Below are 27,124 nucleotides of genomic sequence, written 5' to 3'. Positions count from 1 at the left end.
CAACAGCTTGATCTATGAGAATTTCTCCAGCTCAGTAAGAACTTCTTCAAGTTTTGGTCATTATTAACAAGGGGACATCATTTTGGTATGTGTGCCATGACAATCAGTCATGTTTTATTATCACCAATGGAACCGTTGAAGAGTAAAAATTTGACATTTACCTTTTCTCCTTCCTCTCGTCTGCCTCTGGTAAAAACAGCTCTTCCGACAGGTGACTCAAAGAACTATGGCTCTCTACTTACACCAAAGTTTTCTTCATGTTGATGTTGTGGTTCACTGTTCTTAAGTAAGTTCTTAAGTATGTGTGGATCCACTGCAACAAAACACTGATGTATTATCAGGAACACCCCATGATAACAGTTTGCATTCAGACTTGTTTACTGCCACTGACTGCATCCTGTCACCAGTATGGTGGATAAAGCTGTCCTCCGTCCTCTGTCCTCCCCGACACAGTACCAAAGTCCTGTCAGCTGCAAAACAGGGTCTCGTGTTAGTGTTGTCGTCCGGGGACCTGAGGGTCCATGACCTTATCAAACTCTCTTATCTCTTTTTGTTTGTGTTGCCCCACTAATGTCTGCTCTACATTCTCCCATTATTGCTTAATTCAATGTACTCACTTGGTATCTATTAGGTCTTTGTGATTCTTTGTAAAAATATCATCCATTTAACGTCCTGAATTTCAGCAGCCTACACAGAATTTCAGTTTCCTGAGGAGGGGGAAACCACATGGTGTCAGAATGTGTAACTGATGTGGATAATGGTTCTTGAACCATTTGAAGTACATGCATGGTTTTGGTCTCTTTATCTCCAGCAGTCAGAATCACTGCAAGTGCTAGTGGCATTGAGTAGTTGAAGTTTGATCACACTGAAGTAGAGGGGTTTCTTATCTGGCTGAATTTTTTTTTTCTTTTTGCAAATATATGACTATATCTGGGACTTACTACCTGGAAAACACAATGGGATCACAGCATGAAGCCTTACCCGAGTCCAAGTTCAATAAAAACTGAAAACAATACCATAGAAGCTGAATATTTTGTTTTCTCTCATGGTGTATACATGTATATATAGGCATCCTCCAAGAAAGGGCAATGTATATACATATCAATATTTATATTCTTTAAGTCTAAATTTTGGCCATTTACATTCATATTTAAGGTACTTTGGCTGTATATGTTTCTATTGATATTTTTATTTTATATTTACTACATTTATCATTTCACCTTTCGGTGGGAGTGTTATATATCTGTGGATCAGTTTCCCCCATGTTGCTTCACTTTTAGTTTGTCTGATGTTGGTGCTAATTGTGCGTCCTGTTGTGCATCAATCGACACATCAATCTTAGAGTATGAACATGAACGTAGCATTTGTGTCAAGGGAGGGGTTGAACAATAAACAACAATAAATTCTCCTACGGCCCGCAGGCGGGCCAATGCAGCCAATATGGGGTTCTACCTTTTCAGTTAGCTAGTTAAAGCTTAGCTTAGCTTTGATCCTTTGGCTGACAGGAAACAGTTTGTCAATTGTTTTCATTTGCTACAGCTGATAGGTTACACAGACTTTCCAGATTAGGGCACAATCATGGTGTGTGTGTGGCGCATGGCTGCTAGCCTAGTGAGTGGTTGCAAGTGTTGCTGCCATTGTCATTGTTAGTGTCGCGAGTGACATTGCCACAGAGTGCCTATTCTGACAGCATGTGTTGTCACACTTGTATATTCAGTTGGCAGCCCCCCTGACTTAAAACATCTTCCTGCGCGCCTGCACTCAAGCAGCCTGCAGCTTGGTTGCTGCTGTCTGCTGATTTGACCAGATTTTCTTCTCCTTGAGTCTTCACAGAAAGTCATCACAAAATACAACAAAAAGCCCACATTAAACTAACGGCATATTTCACTTACAAATAATCAATGATGTATTGCACCCTAATGCGCAAAATCGACACCAACAGTGATTTTTGCTTCACCTTTATGGATGTCCATCATCTGAAAGCACAGGCTGTGTTAATAAGGTGGTGACAGCAGTAATGGGTTCTTCTCCTGATGCTTTCTTCAGCGTGTCAGACAGTAAGTGCTCTCTAAACACCTCCCCTTCCCTTCAACAACTACAACCCACGCACCTGACCAAAACACAGAACACGGTGATGTGCGTATGTGCACTAACGTCACTGTTTCCTCAAATTACAGATTAGACTTCCGTGCCTTGTGGAAGATTGAGTGATTTCTATTATTTACAAGTATCTCATTACACTTTTGACATGTAATTTCCCCTTGTGAGTTTTCAGCCTTTCTAATATGGAGCAGGACTCACTCCCTCATAAATACAGATGCATTCTCTTTTCCTTTTGAGAAAGTCAGAGACAGATATGGCTGCTGTACCCATGAACATGCCAAAGTGAGGCTGTGGAATGGCTATGAATGGGGAAAGAAACAGTGTGTTGGAGAGTGCAAAGTCTCAGCATTTGGTAATGCAGTAGGTAATATACTATCACTGTTTTTTCATTGCGGATTGTGTGTAATTTCCACTAAAATGTTTCTCTGTTGATCTGCTGTTTTTATAGGTTTTACATGTACAACTGATCAACTGTTTCTCAAACCTGATTCTGGTGAGTCACAGTCCTGAAGTTCACTGCCCTCATACTATGAATTTAAGAACCCAGTTGAGGGTAAATATCACCCAGCAAAATGTCCTTAGTGTCCCTTCACGACAGTATGTTTGCAGATGTTTGCAAATAGATTTCCTTGAAATAGAATGGGAACCGCTGGAAAAAGTCACCAAGGCTATCATGGTGTTTCAGACAAAGTTTATTCAGAATGGGTCTGAGTGGAAAGATAAGAGTTTATATTTTTGAATAAAAAAAATATTACCAATAAATTCTCAAAGCCCATCACAAAGCTCTTTTATCCACTTGACAACAGCTACTGTAAATAGCCATCTCTGCATCCCTGATGACAACTGAAGTAGTTTTATTACACCATGAATATGCAGGTATGAGAAATGGAAACTTAGCCAGGAGCCAAGAGTTTGTGTCAGACATAGTGTAATAATGCAGGAAGCATTTAATGCTTCTTTTAGCAGATGCACAGTATGTCAGGTCTTAAGGTGGTGTGATATGAGCAGGAAAAGTTGGGGCGTTGGCCATCATGTGGACAGTTTAGTGCGCCTCATCAGGGGCAGGCAGTTTCTCAAGCGTGGGCTCCATGCCCCAGATCTCACGAGCATACTGGGAAATGGTGCGATCGCTGGAGAACTTGCCACATCCAGCAATGTTGTAGATCACCTTCTTGGTCCATTCCTTGGGGTTCTGATGTAGGGATGGAAATGATTGAGAAGTGAGTAATAAGATCTGTGATTATTATGATTGTTAGCTCTGAGTCTCCCTCCATTAGCGGTGATACTCACAGTGAACCTGTACTAATTAAAATCGCAACATAAATGTATAAAAGACTTTTATGAACAATTCCTTTTTAATGAGCATACCTTGTAAAGAGCATTGACTTTCTCCTGGCATTTGATATAGTCTTCATAATCAGCAAAGACCTTAAATCTGTGCAGAAAAGAATGTAAATAACTCAGTAGAGAATTACATATACAGCAGATATGTGGTACAATGTGAATGCATGTGGTCTGCATGTGTGTGCATGTGTGTTTTATTACGTGTTAAAGAGTACTAAATGTTGTTGGTGTGCATGCAAAAGGCTTGCTTGAGGTTTTTTTTCCTTTTTTTGCACCAGCATTCAAGTTTCTACACGTTCTTATTTGTATGTGTGTATGCATGTGTGTGCCTCAGGCTGCAAATGTTAGATGTGTCTTTACCTGTCATGATGCATCAGCATGTTGACAATTTCTTTAAACAGGTCAGGCTGCTTTGGGCTAAAGAAGCCTCCAGCAATCTGGTCAATAGCCTGCTTCAGCTCAGGCAGGCGGTTGTAGTACTCTTCAGCGTGGTATCTAAGCAGGACAGAGGAAAAAAAAATAATACACACATTCAGAAAAACACAGAATCACATGCTTGCTGTTGTAACCGGCCCATTAAGGAAGGGGTAGCAGTCAGTGCCTAAACAGAAGTACCAGCAGGTTCCCCAAGGCCACACCTTTCATGGTGGAAAACCTCCGCTTAGAGAAAACACTTGAGTCTGGTGATCATTACCGAAGCCTCTGTGAGACACTGCAAAGCTGCTGGATTGTCAGAACGCATAGAGCTCACTGCACTGAAATGAAAATGTCTTGACAGTCAGACTGTCTCGGAGCTATTTCACTAACTGGATCTGATAACAGGTAACACACTGTGTTCCTATATGCAAAGACGTTACAAACTGTAGAGGTGCAAATGAAAAGACTTCCTCTGCTCCCTTTGATATCCCCCTGTGGGATTATGTCAAGGTCAAATATGGAGACAAATATTTGGGGACTTACAGCTGTGTATCACCTTCCTTAGGAGTTGAAAATGTAAACACAGTGTTTGGACAGATCTGGGTTCATTCCTTACCCTCTCTTGTCAAGTGCGTCGACGTCATCCACCCTCATGCCAAAGATGAAGAGGTTGTCCTCGCCGGCCTCCTCAGCCATTTCAACGTTGGCTCCATCCATGGTACCGATGGTTAGAGCTCCGTTCAGCATGAACTTCATGTTGCCCGTGCCAGAGGCCTCAGTGCCAGCTGTGGAGATCTGCTCTGACAGGTCAGCTGCAGGGATGGCTGAAAGATGACAAAAGAAGCAGGATGATGACTCTAATAAGCATTTTGTGTTTATGGCTGTGCATCAAAAAAAAAAAAAAAACCCTGACTGGGGACCTCAGCATGAATTGAACAGAAAGAGAAAGAGAGAAAAGGCCTGGGAATAGGGCAATGATTTGGTAATTACCTCTCTCTGCCAATGTGACTCTGTAATTCTCCAAAAAGATGACTTTGAGGCGGTCTCCGACAACAGGATCGTTGTTGACCACCTCGCCGATAGCCGTGATCATACGGATAATCATCTTGGCAGTGTGGTATCCAGGAGCAGCCTGCATGAAAAGGAAACAGTTGGAGAAATGATATCAGATGAATTTAACTTGAGTTGTGAGGGTGAGATTGTTTTTAAAGCTATATGCCCTTAAACTACAAACCTTTCCTCCAATCATGATAGTCCTTGGAGTCCACTGCTTGTTAGGCTCCTTCTTGATGCCTGGTGGAGATATGAAGAGATGAGGTGTTATTATTCTCTTCAGGCTCTGACACACACATACACGGTATTACCCTGAAGTCATCTTAAAAGCCATAATATTTGAATTGGCGAACACAGAGGATTTTAAACATGGACTCACGGTTGTAGTAGGTGATGATGTGCAGACAGTTGAGCAGCTGCCTCTTGTATTCATGGATTCTCTTGACTTGAATGTCGAACATGGAGTTGGGGTTGATCTTCACCTTGTAGTGCTCCTCCAAGTGCACAGCGAACTTCAACTTGTTTTCCTACGTCATCAAAACATTGCCTTCATCACATAAAATTTCTACTCGCAGACACATTTGGAATTTTAGCAAAGTAACTATCATGGCACAATCAGACACAACATATGAACAAATATCAAAGAAAACACCCTCTTTGACTTTCGTATGCTGACTGCTGTTGCAGGGGTTGCGACATTGATCACAGAGTTACAGCTCTGAGGGTATGTAGAATGCACCGTGGAACAATGTGTGCATGTTATCTTTAAAAAGCACAGATTGCTCGATGTGGAATATGTGCCACTCCTCTCCAGGGCTTTGCTCTGTTGAGCAGCAGCTTTATTTAGATAACCAGTTGTAATACAGCCATACAATGATTCATTCATTCAAGTATCTATCTTAAAATGTGATCGTGTTAATTCCAAACTGACACATTCACTGCAAAGTTGACATACAAAACAATACGTTAAGTACCTGCTTCACTTTGGCAACATCCCGAATGAAGGCATCATCATTCACGTACTGGCAGAGGCGCCTCAGCTGGTCGAGGTCACGGATGAAGTCCTCACCAATTCTCTATTGATAAAAATTGCGAAAAGGTAGATAAAAGGCCTTTTCAGCTTCCAGTGCTATTTGTGTGAAGTCTGTGTGTTAAAACAGAGCTAACCTCGGCGATGACCTCCGCCAGCCCGGGGTTGCACATAACCAGCCAACGGCGAGGAGTGATGCCGTTGGTCTTGTTTTGGAACTTGTGTGGCTCCATTTCATAGAAGTCCTTGAAACTGCAGGCAGAATGAAGCATCGCATATGAAAGCACACAGAGGATGCTGCAACATGTGAAATCATAGAGGCTGGGGACTTGTGAAAAATACATGTGTTGCACTGAATATGTGGAAGCACTGTATTTTGTAGAAGTACTGTATTTTGGTTTATTTACTACTGTTACTGACAAATTAGTATTTATTTTAGGGACATACATAGTTGCTTTCAGGATGTCGGAGTGTATCTGGGCCACTCCGTTGACAGCATGGGAACCCACAATGCACAAATGGGCCATGTTGATCCTCTTCTGTCCACCCTCCTCAATGAGGGACATGCGGCGCATACGATCATTATCACCAGGATACTTTGCAGCAACTCTCTGCAAGGTGGAAAAGAACATAAGAGAAAAAATAACTCATACGTCTTTATTTTCCTAGCTGAATCATACATTTCCATAATCATGCATATAAAATAGGTCAGCACAGCTATTCTGAAATAATATTAAATTAGCAGCAACAGGACAATCTCCATCAGTACTTAAGCAGACAAATGAAATTCAGTGTATTATTGTGCAGGTCTAGTCGAGCTACAGCTCGTAAAACCTGCCTGCCCCTTCATGTCAGAAATATTTCTCTTTCTATTCAGCAGGAACTTAGGCCATGTAATTTCACTCTGACAGATGTTGCAATTAAAAGTCAATAAATGCCATTTTATTCTTTGATTTTTCCATCACAGCATTTAGGTGCGCTTTCAAATCAGAATTCACATTTTAATGGTTTTTTCTGTAGTCTCTTTCCACAGTGGCAATCTTAAAATACCCATTCATAATCAGAGAAAACATCAAATATCAGAATTTTAATTATCATGCTTGTTGGGGTTTTTTGTTCCTACTTTTATAGCCTCACGTTTCTAAATTTGCTCTGTGAACTGTAAATTTAATAGGCACCAAGATTCAGTGGTGAAGGAAGCACTCAGATCTTTTACTTAACGAAGAGCAATACGACAGTGCAGAAATACTCTATGACAAGGAGAAGCCCTGCATTCGAAAGGACAAAAGCACTGGCATAAAAATATAGCTGAAGAACACAAATTTAAAGTGCTCATCATGCTGGATGGCACATTTCAAAACGACATATATTATCGAATCCTAATTATTACTCTGTATTAATGTGTACATCACTTTGATTTTTCACCATATACTGCTGGGTGGTTTGTGGATCTCACCAGGGGAATAATGAAGTCTGATCTCCGTATTATCATCTGCATAATAATGCATCTTAAATGATGTGCTGATTGTATTTTGTATTATTAATCAGAATCTGAAAAGTATAGTTGTCAAATAAATTTAGTGGAGTACCTCTGAATAGTGTGGGGTAAAATTATGAAGAAGCATGAAATGGAAATACTCAAGAAAAGTATCTCAAAAACTCTACTTAAGTAAAGCACTTGAGTTTTTTCCACCACTGCCCAAACTGATTGATCACACCAAGCTTTGACATTATGGAACTTGCACCTTGTGTTCAACCAGTCAGATGAAAGCACAGATGGATATTCTGGTGACAAGAAACAGAACACTAACAGTGTGTGCATCCACATTGTATGCGTGGAAATGATGACACATTGCAATGTGCAGTACTAACCTCCAGGTGGCGACGGTTGATCTCATAGACAATTTCTAGGTGACGAGGCAGCAGATGAGCAAACAGGTCGACTGGCCAGCGCTCCAGAGCTTCAGGAAGGACTGTGTGATTGGTGTAGGCACAGGTGCGCACACAGATGTCCCAGGCCTGAACACCAGCAGGAGATTTTTTTTATTTTTATTTTTACTGTGCATGACTAAATAATAACTGACTTGATAAACATTGTAAAGTATCACTTCTTGGCATATAACTTCTCTGTGTGGTGCTGGTAAATAATTTATTAACTACACAAATATAGTGATGTCCCAGTCAGAAATATTGCAAATGAGGCAGCATGAAGCAAAGCCAAAAAGTGTCACGCTTTTAAAGACTAACATATACTCCAAAATTGAAAAATGAAACTTTGAAAGCTTTGAAATATTCAGTTGTGCTGTTATGTCAGTGTCGCTCTTCCTCACCTTATCCCAGCCAAGCTTCTCTTCATCAACCAGAACCCTCATCAGCTCAGGAATAGCCATGGCTGGGTGAGTGTCATTCAGCTGGATGGCAACCTAAATATGCAGAACATTATTAAATGTCAATGCAGAATCTGAATGCGCCATAAAATGCTCTGCAGATACTGTTCACTTCAACTATTCTCGTAAGGTACAATAAAACCAACCCACAACCTGTTCAACACACTGACGGAGGCAATTTAACGAAAGCACAGAGAGAACATCAGGGGGAAACCTTTTCATTTTTGACAGTAACTATTTTGTTGAGTTTTTTCGCTTCACCTTGTCAGGCAGTTTGCTGAAGTCTGTGCGAGCAATCTCCCTGGAGCCAAACTTAGAGACCTTGAAACGACGGATGATGTCTTGCAGGGTGGCAGATACCACAAAGTATTCCTGCTTCAGACGGAGCTCCTTCCCTTCAAAGAACTGAGGATGAAGACACATATTTGTCTGATTCTGTTCTTCAGGTGAACATGAATAGCTTTTTTTTTTTTTTTTTTTTTTTCATTCCTTAAACATAGCCTTTTGCATATTACTGACTGCATTCATTCCTGGACAACTGGAACGTTTTCATTTTAAGAAGATAATTATCTAACCTAATGTAAAAAGAAAATGGCAGCACGACTGCAGCTCTATATCTAGCATCTGTCCTACAATTACTATGCAAATCTAAACATTTTAGCATAACATCAAACACAGATTTATAATATACAGTTGCATTCTAAGTGTATTAATTCTGTGCATACATTGTGTAAGTGTGCAGTTCCCTTAAACAACATTCATAGAAGCTGAATTTACTGTTCAGTGTTTGAACCAGAGGATCCTTGAAATTTCAAAAGTTATTAGATTTTTTTTCTTCCTCTGAAAAGCAATTATGTTTAATTTCACATTTATTAAACCACAAAAAAGTAGAATATTAAAGTAATTTTTTTCTTTTGAAAGGACAGCTGGAACTGTCACCTTCAACTTGCTTGTCAATTTGCAGATATGGCGTATTTGTCAAATAGAGAGGCAGTGCAAAGAAACTGTTTGGCTGGTTGTTTCCATAATAAATTCATCCATGAGTTATTTTTAAGCAATCAATTCTAAAAGCTAATCTGATAAGTTACCAAATCCTACAGCGATGTCTTCACTAATAGGAACATTAATATGAAACTGTAAAAATCAGTCACATTAGAGAAACTAGAACTTAAAATCTTAAATTTTGATTAACTAATCAATTTATCACTTAAGTTCTTTCAATGCTTCTTTGATAGAAGTACACAACATGATGGAACAGCAGTGTCACACTGACTGAACTGAATACAAACATCTTCTCCTTTCTCTTGCACAGACATAAATTACCAGAACTGACATGAGTTATAGCTCAAGTTAGATGGTTATCTCTCAAATCCTCCCTCTTGAGCCTTCGGGGCCTCGGTACAGGGTGGTCACCTCTTATGTCAGCTATAAAGGACAGCTTCAGAGGAAGCTGAAAGATCACACAGTGGCTCTCGCCGAAGACAAAGGACACCAGCTGGGGGTCCAAATTATGGAAATCCATCTCTTCACTGAGTTAAGATAAACCCTCCATCTATACAGGTGCCATACAGTCCAAAGCTCCTTTAATGTTGGACATTCAGCTATTTCCTCTAATCCAGGTTTACATATGACTGCACGTCTGGTGGATTAAAAGGTAGTATGGTCATATTTTCTTACATTGTCGTTGGGATACAGCACACGGGAGATGTTCTCAGCCAAGTTCCTGTCCAAAACAGCCTGAATATAGCCACCAACATTGACTGTAACGAAAAAAAAAAATACTCCTTTCATTCATTGTTATTTGACAGCTGCGTCATGACTAAAGACATTCGATCTCTGCCAGACACGTACAGTCTTTAAGGTTAAACTCGCAGGGAGCCTTCGCAGACCACAGCCTCATGGTGTTGACAACGTTGTTTCTGTAGCCGGGGATAGGCGTGTCATATGGCAGAGCCAGCACTACCTGCCAGTACCATAACAGGAAGAAAGAGATAAATAAATCATCCCAGAGGACATATTTCTATTATGATTCATACTCATCTAACTCATATTTTCACCTGAGTGTCAACCCATTTGACACCATCGGGGTGATGCTCGGTCCTTCCATAGAAGTGCACTGGACGCATGTACTCGGGACGTGCCTTCTCCCAGGGGTTGCCATAGCGCAGCCAATCATCAGCCTCCTCAACCTGAATAATGACATACATTTATAGTGAGGGGGGAAAAGCGTTCATTTGGTGAGTGGTGTCTGAGCAGAGCCAGACACAGAAAATGACAAGGAGCATCAGGTCCTGATACCGTTAGAGGAAACTCATCCAGCAGGTTATTTAAGGTGAAGCACTAGTCGTTTTTCTACATAGAGACAGCAATAAGGATGGAAATGCATCATTTCTGACCTGCCAGCCATTGACGATTTTCTGATTGAAGATACCAAATTCATAGCGAATACCGTAACCATAGGCAGCCAGACCCAGCGAAGCCATGGAGTCCAGGAAACAGGCTGAAAACCAGACAGCACATGAAAAAAGCCTTGACTAGCTCTTATATAAAGGAATGCATTATTCAAGTCTATCGGCAGAGGTTAAAAACTCTGAATTCATCAAATATGAAAGGTGAAAAGATACACACCAGCAAGGCGACCCAGACCACCATTTCCCAAACCAGCATCTTCCTCCATGTCCTCCAGTTCCTCCATGTCCAGACCCAACTACAGAGGACAACACAACATGGACTAATGCATGACTTTTTTTCAAAAATAGTTGGAAAAAGAAATTTCACAGTTATTAGAAGAATAAATGAAGCATCTTTGTCTCACCTGGTACGTGGCCTCATCACAGGCGTTCTCCAGTGCCAGGTTCACCATGGTGTTTTGGAGGGTGCGGCCCATGTAGAACTCGAGGGAGATGTAGTAAACACGCTGTAGTTTGGGCAGAAGGGGAGAAACAATTAATCAAGCTGAATTAACATCCAAAAGTCTTATTATGGGGATATTTTAGCGCCATTGTACGATTGAGGTTGCAGAAAGGTGTCCACAGTAGCCTGGTGGCCACAAATTTGGCATTGAAACCAAAAGCCAAATGTCACAATAACATCCAACTCCAGACTGGCAGAGGAATCTTCAGGTTTCATGATTTAGCTTCATGGTTGGGAGAGCAGAGAAATGTGCCACCTGAGCCTGCGTTTAGCCTTTGCCATTTAGTTGTTTTTTTTTTTTTTCCTCCTCCGACATGGAGGGGTGGTTACAGAGGAAGGAAAGGCAGAGGAGAGGAGGGAAGAGAAGGGACTCAGGGACAGATTGCTTTGGGTATTACATAACACCAACATTTTAGCCCGGGCAAAAATAGCTCCTGTAGAGGTCGCTGTAAAGGTCAGTCTGAGCCTGATACCCTTTCATTGTGGAGTTCAAGTCTGGAGTGATAGGACAAGGGGTTCAAATAGATGAGTAAAATGATAAAGAATAGACATAGCATTGAAGAACTGACAGGATTTATTTTTAATTATATGACTATGTATCAACTCTTATCTTACTTATAGCTTTTTTTCCCCCAATAATGCATATTAGCAATGAGAAATCTGACCATTCTAACAGTGACTTTGCAGTAAGTGATTTTACATGCAGCTCAAAACTCTAGAGTGAGCTTGGAAGTGGCCCCTCCTTCAGGTTCCTGTTCAGACCTTTAAGGGTTCACCTTTGACCTTTCAGTCACCGGAACAACAGTTAGGTTTGAGGTCGCAGCCCATCAACATGCGATTAAGCAGTGTCTGAAAACTAGCTTAATGTGAGTAATAAACTTCTCCTGAGATGTCTGCTGAGATTAAGGGCTTTGCCACTTACAGAACAGCAACCCTGCAGAGGAAGGCAAGGTGTGCAGGAAAATTTTCTTCCAGCATTAAGAAAAGAATAACGATCCCCTTTATTTGGTAGAGTTATTAATGATCTTGCAAGGAACATTTTTCCCTGCTAAGTAAATGCAACTGGAGCTGAGTTTCACTGTGCTTCCGAACCCTCTATTGTAATTGCACAAGGTTTGTGTGACATTTCAAGGAATAATGTGGTGTGGATTGCAATTTTGCCGCTTTATTCTGGAGAATTCCACCTTCTATTGTGCTTTTAAAGTTTTTTTTCTGTATAGCTGCTAGTTAAAAAGCCTGCAGCTGCTGAGATTTAGCTTTTCCGATTATGTGACTAAGACTGTGTGAGTGCTTCTGTATGAACTCAGACGTCCTTGCAGGCATTTGCTTAAATGACACAAGTAAAGGCTATGTGCTTTATGGTCAAACAGGATGGGAACAGAAGGTCATGAAGAGGTTTTATGTTTCAACACACTGTAAGAACGGCAACATACCAGCAGAGTGCAAAGAAGCCCCGGCGAAGTTTAAATGTCATGACTTGACATTACACTGACATCAGCCTGCTGAAAGTACAGTTAGAGGATATAAAGCCCTTGCCCCAATGAAAATGATGCATGGCCTTAAGATGTGTTCAGTGTGCAGACACAACTGAGTTATTTCACGAAACAGAGTAAGATACAGGTTATGGCACACTGTGTGCCAGACAGGCAGTGAATTCACAGAGAATTCCATAAATGCCCTGAAGCTGTGAACCAGTTCTCAGATCAAATATAGTTGCAGGAATTCCCCCTGTACATGAGGAAAACTATGATAGAGTATTTCAAGTCATGTGTAATATTCTCTATCACAAATACAAGATGTGTTACTGTTTATCAGTTAATCGATCAATGTGTATATTCATTGTAGTTCACATTACCGTAAGTCGTTGGTATGGCTTGAACTTACTTTGGGATCTTTCTCATAGTAGTGCTGCTGGGTTCTGATCCACCTGCCGATCAAGTGGTCCCGCACAGTGTTGGCAAGAGCAAAGTAGTAATCCCTTCTGGTTGCCACGTTTCTGTCCTTGACCAGTGTAAAGTGGAGGTGTCTGTTGAAATTCTGCTTCAGTTCTGCGACGTTTTCAATGCCGGCGAGGCCGCGCACTGAAATCTGTTTCCTTCTATCATGGTCAGACAAGGGTTTTGACATGGTGGCACGAGTTGTAGCGTCTCAAGCCTCTGACTGTGGAAGAATGTAAACAGTTAGATAGCAGGCACACACCACCAGGCCCAGAGACACTGCAAGAGAGGCACCCACCCCACAGGCTCAGGTTCGGCTTTTTAAAGGCACAACAATGAATATTAAGTAGAGGGTGGAGCAGATTGTGTTTATTAAGTGAAGGGCGGAACATATGTTGAGCATCGAGGTTTTAAATTATATGACAATTAATAATAAGGTGCCCATCTTGGATCAAAGATGTAATAATTACATGGCAGGATGATGACTTCATTTATTTATTAACTGTAAACTGGAGGAAAAGGAGGCTGAATTAGGTTCCATCTACTTTTCAGTTTTCTGTGGTCAAAACCAATAATTGATTTTCAGTCAACCTGATTAAAGCTGTAAGAACAATCTGATCCTTCCTGTTTTCATTGCTGAAGAAAACCTGCAATGAGTTGAGTGATCCCCCATTATTCATAACTATTATCAGAATAACAATAATATGACAAAAAAGTAGAAAATAAATATTTCTAGTTGCACTTTTCAAAATATAGTTCCTCCACTTCCCTGTTGTCTGATATTGGAGAAGAGATACAGGCTGGTGATAATATCTGGCAGCTACAGTGGCTAACTTGTTTTTCTTCCCATAGTTGGCAGCACCGCCTGGGCCAGCAGATGGTGGCGGTATATTGCATTTTTAAAAATTGCATTTTGTTGCACCTAAAAGGCAAAGCACTGCAAAATCTGCTAATTATCATATTGTAGAGGGCAGTTACAGGACGTCTTTGTTTTAGCAAACCACGCTGCAGACCCGACAGCAATGCTGCAGCGCTGAGCATGTGCGACTGTGTTACTTCACTCGTACTGTAAGTAGTGGTACTGTAAGTAGTTATAGACCAGTGATCCAGAGGCTGTGTAGATCACATCTGTTCAAGTGCCTGGAGCAACAACTGACACAAAGTCATCTGCAGCAGAGGTACTAAAACCTGCTCTATTTTCAGTTATCACTGGAGCGAGCCAAACTATCGTGAAGTCTTGCTCTTCTATAAATAGTAACTGACCCAGTCCCAAAGGCCATGATATTTGAAAGGCATATCTTGTTAATGTCAGCAAGAGCCGGTAGACAACACTAGTATATTACTATGAGTCGGACCACAGCACAAGGAGGAAGGCAGTGTTTGCTGAGCTCTTCTCAGTGGGATGCAACTGCACGCTTATCATTATCTTGTTCAAAGGGGCCTTTGCCTTTGGACTAAAATTGGTTAAAAGCATGATGAAAGAGCAGCCGTTACTTTAGTGTCAAGATGAACTGGATTGCCCTGCACTTTGAATAAATGTTGACAGGAAAAGTGTTGGGAGTGAAATTATTATATCTTTCTAACTATTTGCCACTCTGTCGCATGATTGGCCAAGATATAAAAAGAAAAAAAAAAAACCCCACAAAAGACGCCACTGTCAAACTCCACAACAGTTGGACAGAGGCTAAATAGAAATCAAATTACAGGCGGTGGTTGAAGTGGTTGGCAGCACTTCATGGCCGTTGCTTCATCTTTTGAAGAATTTTTAGAACATACACAGTATGTAAATGCTTTCTACACCATTTCCTGTTATGTTTCTTTTTAATGTTCAGGCCTGCCAAATGACCCCCAGAACAGAGGAACCATCACACAACAGATGACAGAGATTGAAGCTGGCGTGCCCCCGATTTGTCCATTATGATGAGCAAATTATGTTCTTACATGTCTACTGGCTGTTCTGTCAAATGGTACATCAAGCATTTCAAGACCACACTGAATGAATGCACTGCCTGATGGAAACTGTGAAAGAAAACAAACAACGTTCTTGATGTGAAGGCAAATTTTCAGCAAAAAGTTTAACTGTTACGACAGTCGAGCCACCGAACAACCAGGTCCATGTGCTAGCACAACGTGACCATCTCTTGCTTTTCTATCAGCAGCATCTGCCATTGTGTGTCTGTTTTTTTTTGTTTTTTTTTCATGATCTTGCCATCATATAATCACAGGATGAAACGCATGAAAGTTTAATTAATTTGAATTTGAATTTCACTCCCTGGAGAACATTAAATCAATTAACTCTGGTGTTAATGAATGTTCCGATTGGCCAATAGCACCCACAGTTATTAAGGTGCCTGTGTTGTCTGGCAGGTATTATAAAAAGGTTTTAAAAGCAATTGATTGACGCAGGCTGGTGCAAACTGGGATTTATGTGTCAATTCATGCAGTCTCACTTTTTTTTTTACCTTCAACATGCATGCTGTGATTTCTGAGACAACAAAAAATAAGTACGCAAGATGGGAAACATCTGTAGCGTGAGCACAGGGAGTAAAAAAGGGAAGGAAAAAGACCCTTTATATTGATGACTCCATGTTAACATTTAAGATTTAGTTGTGGAATTTACCACTAATGTCATTGTTAATTAGAGTTTGGTGAGCATAATGTGGCATATTACTATGCTAAAGATGCGTAAAGTCGGATCTTTTGTTTATGTTGGTCTTATATGTAACTGAGGATAGAACATGTTTTGGAGCAGCTTTATGGTAAATCATCCATCTATCAGCTCTGACACTGAGCAACAAAAGCTGGTGTGATTTTTATTTTTCAGTACTTTACTCTTCAAAATATGAAGCTGACATTACAGCAAAATCTTCCTTTACACAGGTATAAATGTATCTGAAAGCTGTCACACAGAATAATGTGTTACATTTGCAGGCGCAATCTATGTCTCACACCTCCACATCTAAACATCATGTTGCACTGCGTCCTTTTTCATAACACTTCGATTTCTTCTCTTTTTTTTCCCCATTGATGCTTTTTCTTTTCTTCTTTTTTTCCTCTCAGTTTCTTGGTTGTCTCGTGTGTTTGCCTATCGTGAATTCAGCTTTTTCCAGGTGAAGAAAGGAATTCATTTTTTATTTCCACAACATCAGGATAAAGGAGTGTTGGGATTGGCTCCAGAGGAAGCAAAGCATGAAAAAAAAAAAAAAAACAGAAGAAGAAAAGGGTTGATATGGGTGAGCTCACTTGAGGTTCCATTAGTTCAACACATTGATGTGACATTCAGTAACAAACTAATAGGTAGCGCAGGGCATGGAGTTCAGGGAAAGCTTGCCAATACACTTTGAACATAGGTCATGAGGATATTCAGACTGTGTGCCAGCGCCAGCGAAAATGTCCCTTTTTCTGTTTTAATGGTTTTTCACTTGCCCACATTCAGTAAAAACACAGTGCTGCTTCCCAAACAGCAGCAAAGCACCCAACATAATTACATCTCAAGCTGATCTGGCTGTAATTCTCTTTTACTCACACATTGACTCTTGGACACATTGTTACACAGTCTGTTGGTGGCAAAGCTGTTTCTTCTCTTTTGCCTGAAGAGAATGAGCATCTTTGTTTACATCTCACCAAAAGTTATGGACTTAAGGTATAACACCTACTATTGGCACACATTCATTTCTGCACATGGGGCTAACTGTGACTAGGCCTCAGCGTTTTCCCATTAGAATGTACTGAATTTAATTAAATGACATTGTTAAAAAGATGTTTGTCTAAATGGTAAAATATGGACTTGTTCAATTGATTTTCATACACTGTGAAATCATTAATCTCCAGTTTCCTTGCAATGATTTCTAATAGAGACAGACAAGATTATTGTTTTTGTGTGTGCAGTACAATTTTATTTCTGACCAAAAAAAAAATGCATTTAATTGTTTCCACACTGAGTGTTTCTGTTGTGCAGAGTTAAAACGCTGTTGTCCTGGCAGAATACTAATCATCTGATTTGCATTGCATGTATTGCTGCCAATGAATCAGAGCACAGTTGGTTCATGGGGACGTTGTTTAGTCCCTGTGTTTTACTCAGGTCAAATGCTTCATTTTGTCTGCCTGTCAACCTGTCAGCATGAGGCCAACACAGGAGGAATACTGTCACCTGGTGGTACATGTAGTAATGTCACACTGAAAACCCCCAGCTTTGTTTTGCAGTAAGCAGACTGAAGGGGAACAAACAGCACTAGCAAGCACCTGTGAGGAGTGAGAATTATTCACTAATTGGATATATTAACTAATTAACACAATGAGATTTAGTAACTAATTAAAGTGGCACTGAACCGCTTTTACACATAGAGTTAGCTTACTCATCTGAGGGAGTACGACTTAGCCTGTGAAACCACATATATCTAACGTCTTCTGTGGCTCGTGAAGAGCTTGTTTCAATCCATGATGATGTCTAATGAAGGACTCTACTGAATTGCATAATGGGAGGAAAGCAGGATATCCAACCCGTTCTCATTCCAAGAGCATCAAATACTGGCACTCTGTCACACCCCTCAGCATCAGAAGCAGAAGGTACCTTTTAGTGTCTGTACGAGACGCACCGGGCTTTCAACTAACTCCACTGCAAACCCATCCGTGTCAGTATTAGACCAACACGTTCTCATCCCAGCGACGCACAAAGTCTTCCCGCCAGAAAGCCTGTCTAACACATGCCTAATGTTGTAAAATTGTCGCTTTGGCTAGTTTAGGAACCAGAACTTGGTTAAGTTCTCTAGTTTAAGGCTCTAAAGTTATTTCTTTAAGTTTAGCAAACCTACTTGGTGAGGTAAAGGAAGAGATCATTCACTTTTGGTTTATCATGGGAAACAAACCCCAGTCTCCTGGGTGAAAATTGTGTGTTTGTTTGACCCTTCCATCCACCCCACTCTTACTCTTTACACTATGTGATCTTGCTCTGAGTGTCTGATATTATCGGGGATGGGTTTACAGTGGCGACTGTTGAAAGCCTGGTGCGTCTCATACAGACGTGTGCGTCTGTTCGAGATGCCGAGGGGTGTGACAAAGCGGTGGTATCTGACGCTCTGGGAATGAAAAACAGGCTCAGATATCTCAGCCTCTGCTGCTTTGATTTTTACCATTCTGTTTTTAATCTTTCTCTTCTGAGTCACCCAGCATTATGAAAGTACAGCACTAAATTGCTGGAGGAGAAGCTATCAGTGTGTTATAGGTATCAGAATATTTCAAGTAACAGTGTTATATGCATTTTTTTTTTCTAGCTTCTGCAAAGAAAAATCACATTTTCCCTTAATGACAATCATATAAGTCTCTTGTGCGTGTTGCCATGAAACAGATTTTTGTCAGAGAAGCACAGGGAAATGTTCATTTGATGGGAACAGATGAGAATTTGCAGAAAAGCATCAAAATTCATTCTCTGACTCCTTTCAAGGCAGAATCACAGTTCACACCCTCAGGTGTTTTCACTTTTACAGTAGTAGGCTTCTTCTCAGGACTGTTTTCAAGATTACTTTATTTGCCCCTGCGGAAATTTGTCGTGGACATGTGGTAAAGGTTGCTACGTACATACAATTATAGTGCAGTAACAGACTTAATGTGCATAGCACAGACATTCAAATAGATGCAACACAGCCCCTCATTTCACACCCTCTTTATGTCCTGAATTCAGGAGATTTGCAGATAGAGGAATGAGAGTTTTTATACCTTTTAGATGTGTTTTGCTGTATTTGATAGGAGCCATGCAGCGCCTGCCTGTTGGGAGCCGTTCCCTCTCTGAATACAAGATGAGAGAGGTCAGCAATAATTTTAGCCTCTTTAACTATTGTCTTCTCATAGAGCATTTGGAGGGGAGACACTTCCTCACCCCCATCACTTTCATTGCTGTGTGGACCTGAGTCTGTTTATTTGTGATTTTAACTTAACTGATGTGCCACCAAACCAAGCTGAGATTCCCTAACATAAACTGCTCTCTATCACAGCGTGACAAAGTAACATCATTACCCTCTGTCCAAGCCCAAACACCATGAGTCCGCCCAAGAAGTAGAGTCCCTGTTGGATCCTGGTGCAACACACAATCAGATGGACAATCCAAGACAGATTACCCCCAGATGACCTGGATCAAAAATCCAGTGCTGGGGTGACTGCTTGTACAATCATTTGCATATACTGTAAACAGCATTAATGTGTGGGCGTGTACAGGCTGTGCTTGAGTGACAGCTCCCTCCCTCGCCTGTTGCACCTGTCAAGGCAGGACAATTTGCGACTTCATCACCTAACTCCCAGCATGGTTTCACTCATCTTAAATGTAGGTAAAGGTCTAATTAACCAGAATAAGGGCACACACTTGTGTGGGTGTGCTGGGCCTTTTAGTCAGCGGTAAAAGTACTCAGAGCTTTTACTTCAGTAAAAGCAGCAGAAATACTCTATTACAAGTAAACTCATGCATTTAAAATTTTACTTGCAAAAGTAGTAGCAACAAAATATACTCAAACAGAAAATTTTGCAGAATAACCCTTAAATTATAATATATGTAAAGTTTATATTATTATAATTATTGATTAATTAATCTGTACATCATCAGTATTGAAGCTGGTAAATGTGCGGCTAGTGTAAGGACATTACGCTAAGGCATAAGGTACATTTTAGAAGGAAAACCGCATGTGTTAATATCACAATGGCTATATAATGACTCTTGGGCCTGAGTCACGACAGTGAGCCAACATGCGCAAGACCCGACCCTGAAACTGAAACAGCTAAATAATAATCATTAATTTTATTATTTACACCTGCTGTGACATGTCAAAATGCCTCCAGCGAGGAAAAGAACTATTGATTTTCTATCTTTATGTAGGGTGAAGTCATGATATTATAATATTTATTTCAAAGTCAGTGATGGGAGGCAGTGCTAATACTGTTGCATCTTAATAATTTATGTCTGGTTGATCACTGCATCATATTATTTAAAGATTATTACAATATAGTAGCTATATTTTGAATAAGACTGTACATTAATAATACTTAAAACTTGATCTGCCTCACAAATCCAACATCAATATAAATAACTGATAACTCATCAATTTTCCATCCATGTTCACCCAGTAATCAATACAACAAACTATTGCAAAGCACAGTTTAGCCAGTCGGGTGCTCCCAGACTTGCTAAGAGACCTTGTTTACTTGTACCATATTTCTGCTGACTGTATGTTATCAGGTTTGTTTGGAATATGAACTGCTTAATTGTACTGAGCAAACAGCTTGAACTGCACAACGGAGTGTGTCACACGAACTGCACAAGCAGTGTTGTGAGCTGGTGGACAAGCTTTCTTCAGATCAAAAGAATAAGCCACTGAATGCCAGAAAGCACATTTAATAACATGCATGCTTTACGCAAGTCCTGTGGGGTTTCTCATAATACGGATACGGCTCAATATTTTGTTGCAATTGTGGATATGTATCTCTTTGCACAACGGATGAGCACCACTATTTCCTCATGGAGGCCGCAGAGCTTCACTCTGCCTTAGACCAGAACAAAAATCAATAATTGCCTTAGACAGGTCACTAAAACACACACACACAACTGGTTGGTAAGGTTTTGTGGGGGCAGAAATACCACTGATGTTCACAATAAAAGCTGGTATTGGACAGAATATGTGTTGCAAAGGGGGCCACAAAACGATTACAGCTTGGTGACTAAACATAATTATGATCTAGTGCATTAAAGTAAAACACACATTTCTGTTCTATTTGTATTTGTGGATGCTTTATTGCACAAGTAATTCTGCTTTGCAGGTTGTGTATAAAAACGCAAACCGCCCACTGGAAAGGGTCTCATATGAAGCAAAAACCTAGTAGTCTTCAACCATGCTGTGAGGTGGTACTTAAGTACAACAGTGCTTTGTGCTAAATGCTAACACCAGCATGATAACATGCTCACAATGCTGCCTTAGTTTAATGTGTTAGCCTGTTAACATTTGCTGATTAATTCTAAAAAAAAAGGTCAAAAAGTGTTGGACAAATTTCAATTTTGACATCTGGAGGGGACAAAAGGGAAGGGTTATTACAGTCAATCCTCCGGGCAACACAAATGTGTGTACCCAACTTCATGGCAATCCATCCAATTCTCTCAAAATCCAAAAAGTCATCCTGCCAGCGGCACAAGAGCAAAAGTCGGTAAGATTTATCTTCTAAGAAACATCAATATCTGAACCAGATGTCATGAAATCCACCCAATATTTGTCAGGATTTTTCACTACAAACCAAAAATGTCAACATCATGGTGGCACAGGAGAAAAAGCTGGAGCATAAGGCTTCATCCTCTGGGGGCCATGAATGTCTGCACAAAATGTCAAAGCAATTCATCCATTACCTGCTGAGATATTTCAATCTGCAGCTGTGCACCGACCAACCAACTGACACACTGTCACACTGAAACAGACATCCATGGAGTCAGACTGCTGGCATGCCTGAAAATGAAGTGACAGATGGCCAGAAGAGACTGACACTACCTCAGTTTTAAATGAAGAGAAGTCTCTTAGACTAAATCAACAAGGTCCAATTATTTTCCTCTTTTGGGCTCCATTAACGATTAGTTGATGGAGAAAACATGTGAAATGTCGCCTAAACTCAAACTAAAAAAATCACTGTATATACTGTGCCTGCGTAGCATGTTCTTCATTAGTCACACCATGTCCTCTGCCCTGCCAAATAGTAATACAGAGCCAATAGTCACAGCTGAATCACAGTACAGGTATTGAAATGCAAAAGGCTGAGCAGAGAGGCTGAAGGTAAGATAAGATGACGACAAGACAGGAAATTATAACCACTCGACCGCTGTGCTAAGTAGCAGCAGCAAACCATCCACAGACATTTAACCTCTCAAATGTGTCTGAACTTTATTCTTCGGAGGAGAGTTTGAAACAATCAGTCCGCTGATGAGGACATTGTTTGGATTTCAGTGCACTGTCTCGGCTATGTGACTGGCAGGCAGATGTGTTGCAGTGCTTTGTGGACATGCTTTTACTTCACAAATTGGCTTTGGCTTGGTTTGCTGAATTTCTTAATGTCTGGATTTTTGCTATCACAGTACTTTTTTACACATGTGCTCTATATCACTTGGGATGCAGATGGTAACATAAGGTTGTCGTAGTTATTCCAGCCCAGTATCAGGGCAGTTTGTGAAATAGGCGTGAAATTTAATTTATTAAATGTGTGTACATGGACACGCATATTCCATTTTTTTCATCACATTCAGCACAACTTTCAAACTAATAAGGGTTTGATTGTTTAAAGGAAGTAGTTATTGTAACCCAAACCATAATCTTTTCCTAAACCTGACCAAGTACTTTTGGAGCCTAAACCTAACTAAAGTGCACTTGTCACCCGAAATTTCTCTCAGCAGACTTTATTGTGAAACTCTAGCGTTGCATATTTATTATTGCTCACTTAAAAATGGACAAGGGTTGATGTAGCGCAGGCATGAAAAAGATACCCCCAAATGAAATACATTAGTTTGTCCATGCATGTGAATCCTATAGGTTAAGTTTCATGACTGTTTTCCTACCATCATTAAATTACAAGCACTGGTTGAATTTTAGCAGTGAGGATTTTGAAATGTAGCTGTAAAAGTAGTCAGCCCCATCTACTCACTCAGGCTGAATTGTTTTGCAGGCAAAAACATTTCAGAACATACATTATTCATACGTCATCTCAAGATTGCTTTGATTTTATCTCTCTTGCGAGGAAGGCTTAGACCCATACCGGTTCACCTTAGCAGGCTTTCAGGGGTCTGTATGAGTGCGTCAACTGTCACTGATAAGCCAGATATCCACAGCATTTCCTGCACATCGGCATCCCTTTATTGCACAGACATAGTTTACGACAGTGAAGTAAAATCAGCATTTTAAAAAGATAATATGTATGAAATGTTTCCTTTAGGACCAAAATACATCTCCTACTGTCTTTCACCACATGAAGTCTCTTGGGGTTGTCTCAGGTCTGGTAGATGTCTGCAAGAGTTCTCAGAGTCCAAACTAAACATAGAAAAACAACTTAAGTTATTGACCCAGAACAATCACCCAGAACTTATACAATTTCCTCCAAAATGACCAGGTTAAAAGGTTTCCACTCTCCAGCACCAGACATTTATCCAGGCGGTGTTTACATCCTGAACTCTCTCCTATTTATTTGCATTTTCATAGCAAAATTCTTTTTAAAAAATGTCTCTATCCTTCATTTTTTGTGTGCTTTAAATGTCTTATTTCTCATTTTATGCATTAGGTGAAGTCTTTTGTACTATATACTGCAAGTAACCTTTACTTGCTTCATGAATAACTTAGAGTTTAAGCATACATTATAAGAATAATAAATGTTAAGCAACATTAGAGATGGACTGCTTTTATATTAGATTTTTACTGGCCCTAAAATTTTACCAATACAGATTTCACATTTTATATCCCCACTCCACCAGTTGTGTAATTTCAACCAAAAATCCAAAGCATAAATGGAATGAATGTTTTAACTGCTACAGTTCAGCATCCCCTTGTCGCCTCTTCTTGACATTACTGTGACAGGGCAGACCCGGCGGTATTTAGCACTTCAGGTTTCTTCTTTGTAACTCAAATAGTCTCAAACTCCAAATAGCAGAATTCACAATACAGTTACAGTTTCACTTAAGCACCTGCTGCTGGAGTGATGGCAGCCAGAGATGTAATTCAGTTCATTATTATGCTTTTGGCCAATGTTCTGCAGTTTCCAATAAAATAGATGTGATTTTGTTGAACTTCAAATGAAATATAAACTTGACATAAACGTAAAAACTTCCCCAGAGCCGTGAAAGTTTTCCTGGATAAAATTCTGAATTAGACAAGCTGAATGTGAGCAGGCTGCTGCTGCTGCTGTGGGGAGTAACGTGTGGGCTTGTTGTGTTACGTGATGAAACAAAGATGGCAACTAGATGAGTAAGTGTGAAACAGGTTGAAATATCAATTCACTGTTCAATGGGGCTGAGGGAATTTTTTTTTGACGAATAATGCATTTGTCGTCCAAAACCTGGAGGTGTCTGGTGTTTTCACATCGCCCCGGCAGCTGGTGGATCTCTTGTGCCTTGCTCAAGGACACTCGGGCAGCATGAATGGAGGGCAGGGTGGGGCTGGTGACGGGTCTCGAACCTGTGTCTTCTCTCTCAAATAACACTCCCATCCTATGTTGAGAGCCTCTTTTTAACATGATGCCGGGGTGGCAAATGAAAATACACCTGACTGACAACCGCAGGTTATGATTCTGTGGTTAAACGCCGTTTAATCCTCCATCGCAACGCTGCTGTTAGTTTGATGGGGAGCAGGATTGGTCAACAGCAGCTGACCGCGCCCTCAACCCATATAAGCTACCTACCAAACTATTACCATCAAGTGTCGGGGGAATGACGGCTCTGCTGCTGCCGCTGCTGCTGCTGCTGCTCTCGGTGCGGCGGAGGAGAGAAAGCATCTTTGTCTGTACGGAGAAGCTCCGGGCTTCCCTGCCTGCCTCCCTCCATCTACACAGCTACATCTAAAGATAAGAAGATCCTTTCTGAAGACAGAGGTCGCGTATTCATCTGCCGCATTCATCTCTGCTCAATTTAGGATTTTTCTTCTTCTTTTTTTTTTTTTTTCCAACCTCCCCCCCTCCTCCTCCTCCTTTGTGCTTGTGTTTGCCTGGCTGGAATAATCAAACCCCCCTCGCCGTATCCATGTGTCGGATCGCTGGATGATGCACAGGTAAATGACACCGCACACCTCCTACACAGAAACGACCCCTTTGCGCGGCGGTAATTAGCTTTAAAGCGTGCTGCGGTAGAAGGCGACAAGATAAGCCGTGGCCGTATCAGCGTCTGTGTGTTTTTTCAATGTCAGCGGTCCGGAATTGTTTGTATTCCAATTCGGGGATGTTGGGCTGCCGCTCACAAATTATTGACACTTCTCCTGAGGTGCCTTTTGAAGATTTTCACTCAGTGTCGCCGGGGATAATCAGATTTGAGACCAACCATCTTTGTTATCGGTGTTTACAGTCAGTTGAGGTGGGTGGAGGAGAGGTATGGTTCCCAAATTCAACACGGTTGCGGATGAGGTCGCTTAATTGCGTGCCGGAAGACATGTCCTGTGGTTGGGCTACAGCACATGCAGTGGTGGCTCTTTTTTTTTTTTTTTTTTTCCCTTCTGTGAATAAAAAAGGCTGCTGCAGAAATATGGAAACGAGCCACATAACCTATTGTTTGAGTTCGCCTGATGTTGCCTCGGTGTACATATATATAAATATAAAAGTGAAGTTAAGGTGCTCTTTGAGTCATGCAGCATGCATGGGCCCTTGTCTCTGGAATGCTCGAGGTAGCCTATTTATTATTGAGGGGGATTTCATGTTCTGTGGCAAAGGATTGGCCAGTTTAAAGATAGGAAGGAGACAGAGAGGGAAACAGGAGTTGTTTCCAGTGGCTGCCACATCATCTGCAACAAAGGAAGCCTCACCGTCACCTCGGAATATTCTCCTTTAAAATCAGGGGGGGAAAGTTGTGAGCTGGAAGGAAAAGGGTTCTTACCTGTGCGGTGAGATAATGTGTCTTAAAACCAGCACCAGTATCCACGCCCCCATAGGAAGCTGCTGCCTACGGATACAGCAGATTATGTGGCTCCAGTTCAGCAGGGTTGACCACTGAAGAGGTGGTTCTGGTTCAAATTAAAGCTTCCAAAAAAAATAAAAGCCAAATGAGCAGAGAGAGACAGTTTGCTTAATAATTGTCTCTTGTTTTTGGATTTTATGGCATTATGAATATTATGTGTTTACTCGGGGATGTGTTTGTTTTATTTTGTTCTTTGACTGTTCTGACTCTTGAAATGGCAGTGATTCAACAGGCTCACAATCAGATTATTTTAGCAAAAAGAAAAAGAGGAGGTGGTGACCAAGATTCTGAGCGACACCCCCTGCACATCTCACATACATGCCGCTGCCCTTCCTGCTCCTCCTGTAAGCCTATTTGCTTTGCAAATTCTACTCCAACAGTAACACAAGACATTTTGTTCCTGAGTTCTCTGAGTGGGGGAAACCGGAATCCCTGTATTCACAGAGCAGGCGACAGCACTGCTGGCTCAGGTTTCCTGTTCACCTGCATTAGGCGGCCACCTCTGCTTGGCTTGTGTTGCATGCTATCATTTAGCACCTCACTTGTGGACAGCAGCACAAGTATTGCATCTCGGATCCTTTGCACGTTCCCTCATTACCACATGCTGCTTGGCTGTACTCTTAAATCCCTGCCGGTTGAGCAGACAGACTCATTTCAATGCTATTGGATTCTTTAGTCGGCCACTTGGCTTCCGAAATGAGAGCCATATTGACAACAAGGAAGTCATGGCTCGCAATGCTGGAGACATGAACAGCGAACTTATGCAACGCTGAGGGTGACTTCTTGAGCATATCGTGTTGTTATGGTAATATTCTTAGGCAGGGTGTGTCATAGTCTTTGCTTTTTGTTTTCTTTTTTTGTTATACTGCATTGTATTTTCCCTGGGTCATGCTTCATTTATATTTGCAGCTCAGTGCAATTCACATGTTTATTTTTATTTCTCATCAGCTCTATTTTGACACAGGACACGCCATTGCCAAGATTTTACTCACCACTCAGTGTTTTTGGTGCCTTCAGTGCCATCTTTACCACACTCGTGTTGCTATGGTCTGACTCACAAGACATCTGTCTCCATCGCTGCTTCCAATGAGGTTTAAAGGCTTGGGTTGAGTTAGCATTAAAAAAAAAAAAGAAAAAAGAAAAAAGAATGGTGTCACTGCTGCTATTACAACAAACATAACACTGCAAGTGATAATATTGGAAAAAACATTACAAATGATTTTATAGCTCTTAAAATTAAGCTGCATGTTATTTCACATTCAGCCTAATAATTGAAATTCTT

At 40.9% G+C, this 27,124-nt stretch overlaps 2 protein-coding genes across 3 annotated transcripts in view; one reads left to right on the top strand and one right to left on the bottom strand.

The window, feature by feature from the left end:
• Window positions 1–2,823: 2,823 nt before the first annotated feature.
• Window positions 2,824–13,466, bottom strand: LOC143332698 (glycogen phosphorylase, muscle form). The gene is made up of 20 exons (XM_076750440.1): window positions 13,132–13,466; window positions 11,150–11,251; window positions 10,963–11,041; window positions 10,731–10,834; window positions 10,392–10,523; window positions 10,186–10,297; window positions 10,012–10,094; window positions 8,596–8,739; window positions 8,278–8,370; window positions 7,820–7,966; window positions 6,395–6,558; window positions 6,085–6,199; window positions 5,892–5,993; window positions 5,297–5,444; window positions 5,099–5,157; window positions 4,855–4,996; window positions 4,481–4,688; window positions 3,808–3,942; window positions 3,472–3,538; window positions 2,824–3,295 (listed from the first exon to the last, which is right to left on the bottom strand). The coding sequence occupies exons 1-20, from the start codon at window positions 13,372–13,374 to the stop codon at window positions 3,146–3,148; spliced, it is 2,529 nt and encodes an 842-aa protein (XP_076606555.1). The 5' UTR covers window positions 13,375–13,466; the 3' UTR covers window positions 2,824–3,145.
• Window positions 13,467–24,596: 11,130 nt separating this feature from the next.
• The window catches only part of LOC143333326 (neurexin-2-like), a 115,394-nt gene continuing 112,866 nt past the window's right edge, over window positions 24,597–27,124 (top strand). For both annotated transcript variants that reach the window (XM_076751389.1, XM_076751388.1), the window contains exon 1: window positions 24,597–24,946. The gene's annotated coding sequence lies outside the window, so the exon portion shown is untranslated. The remainder of the gene's footprint in view (window positions 24,947–27,124) is intronic.

Source organism: Chaetodon auriga, chromosome 15 (genome assembly GCF_051107435.1).
Source record: "Chaetodon auriga isolate fChaAug3 chromosome 15, fChaAug3.hap1, whole genome shotgun sequence".
NCBI lineage: Eukaryota > Metazoa > Chordata > Actinopteri > Chaetodontiformes > Chaetodontidae > Chaetodon > Chaetodon auriga.
Note: the sequence above shows the minus strand (reverse complement) of the source record. Positions and strands in the feature narration are given on the sequence as shown.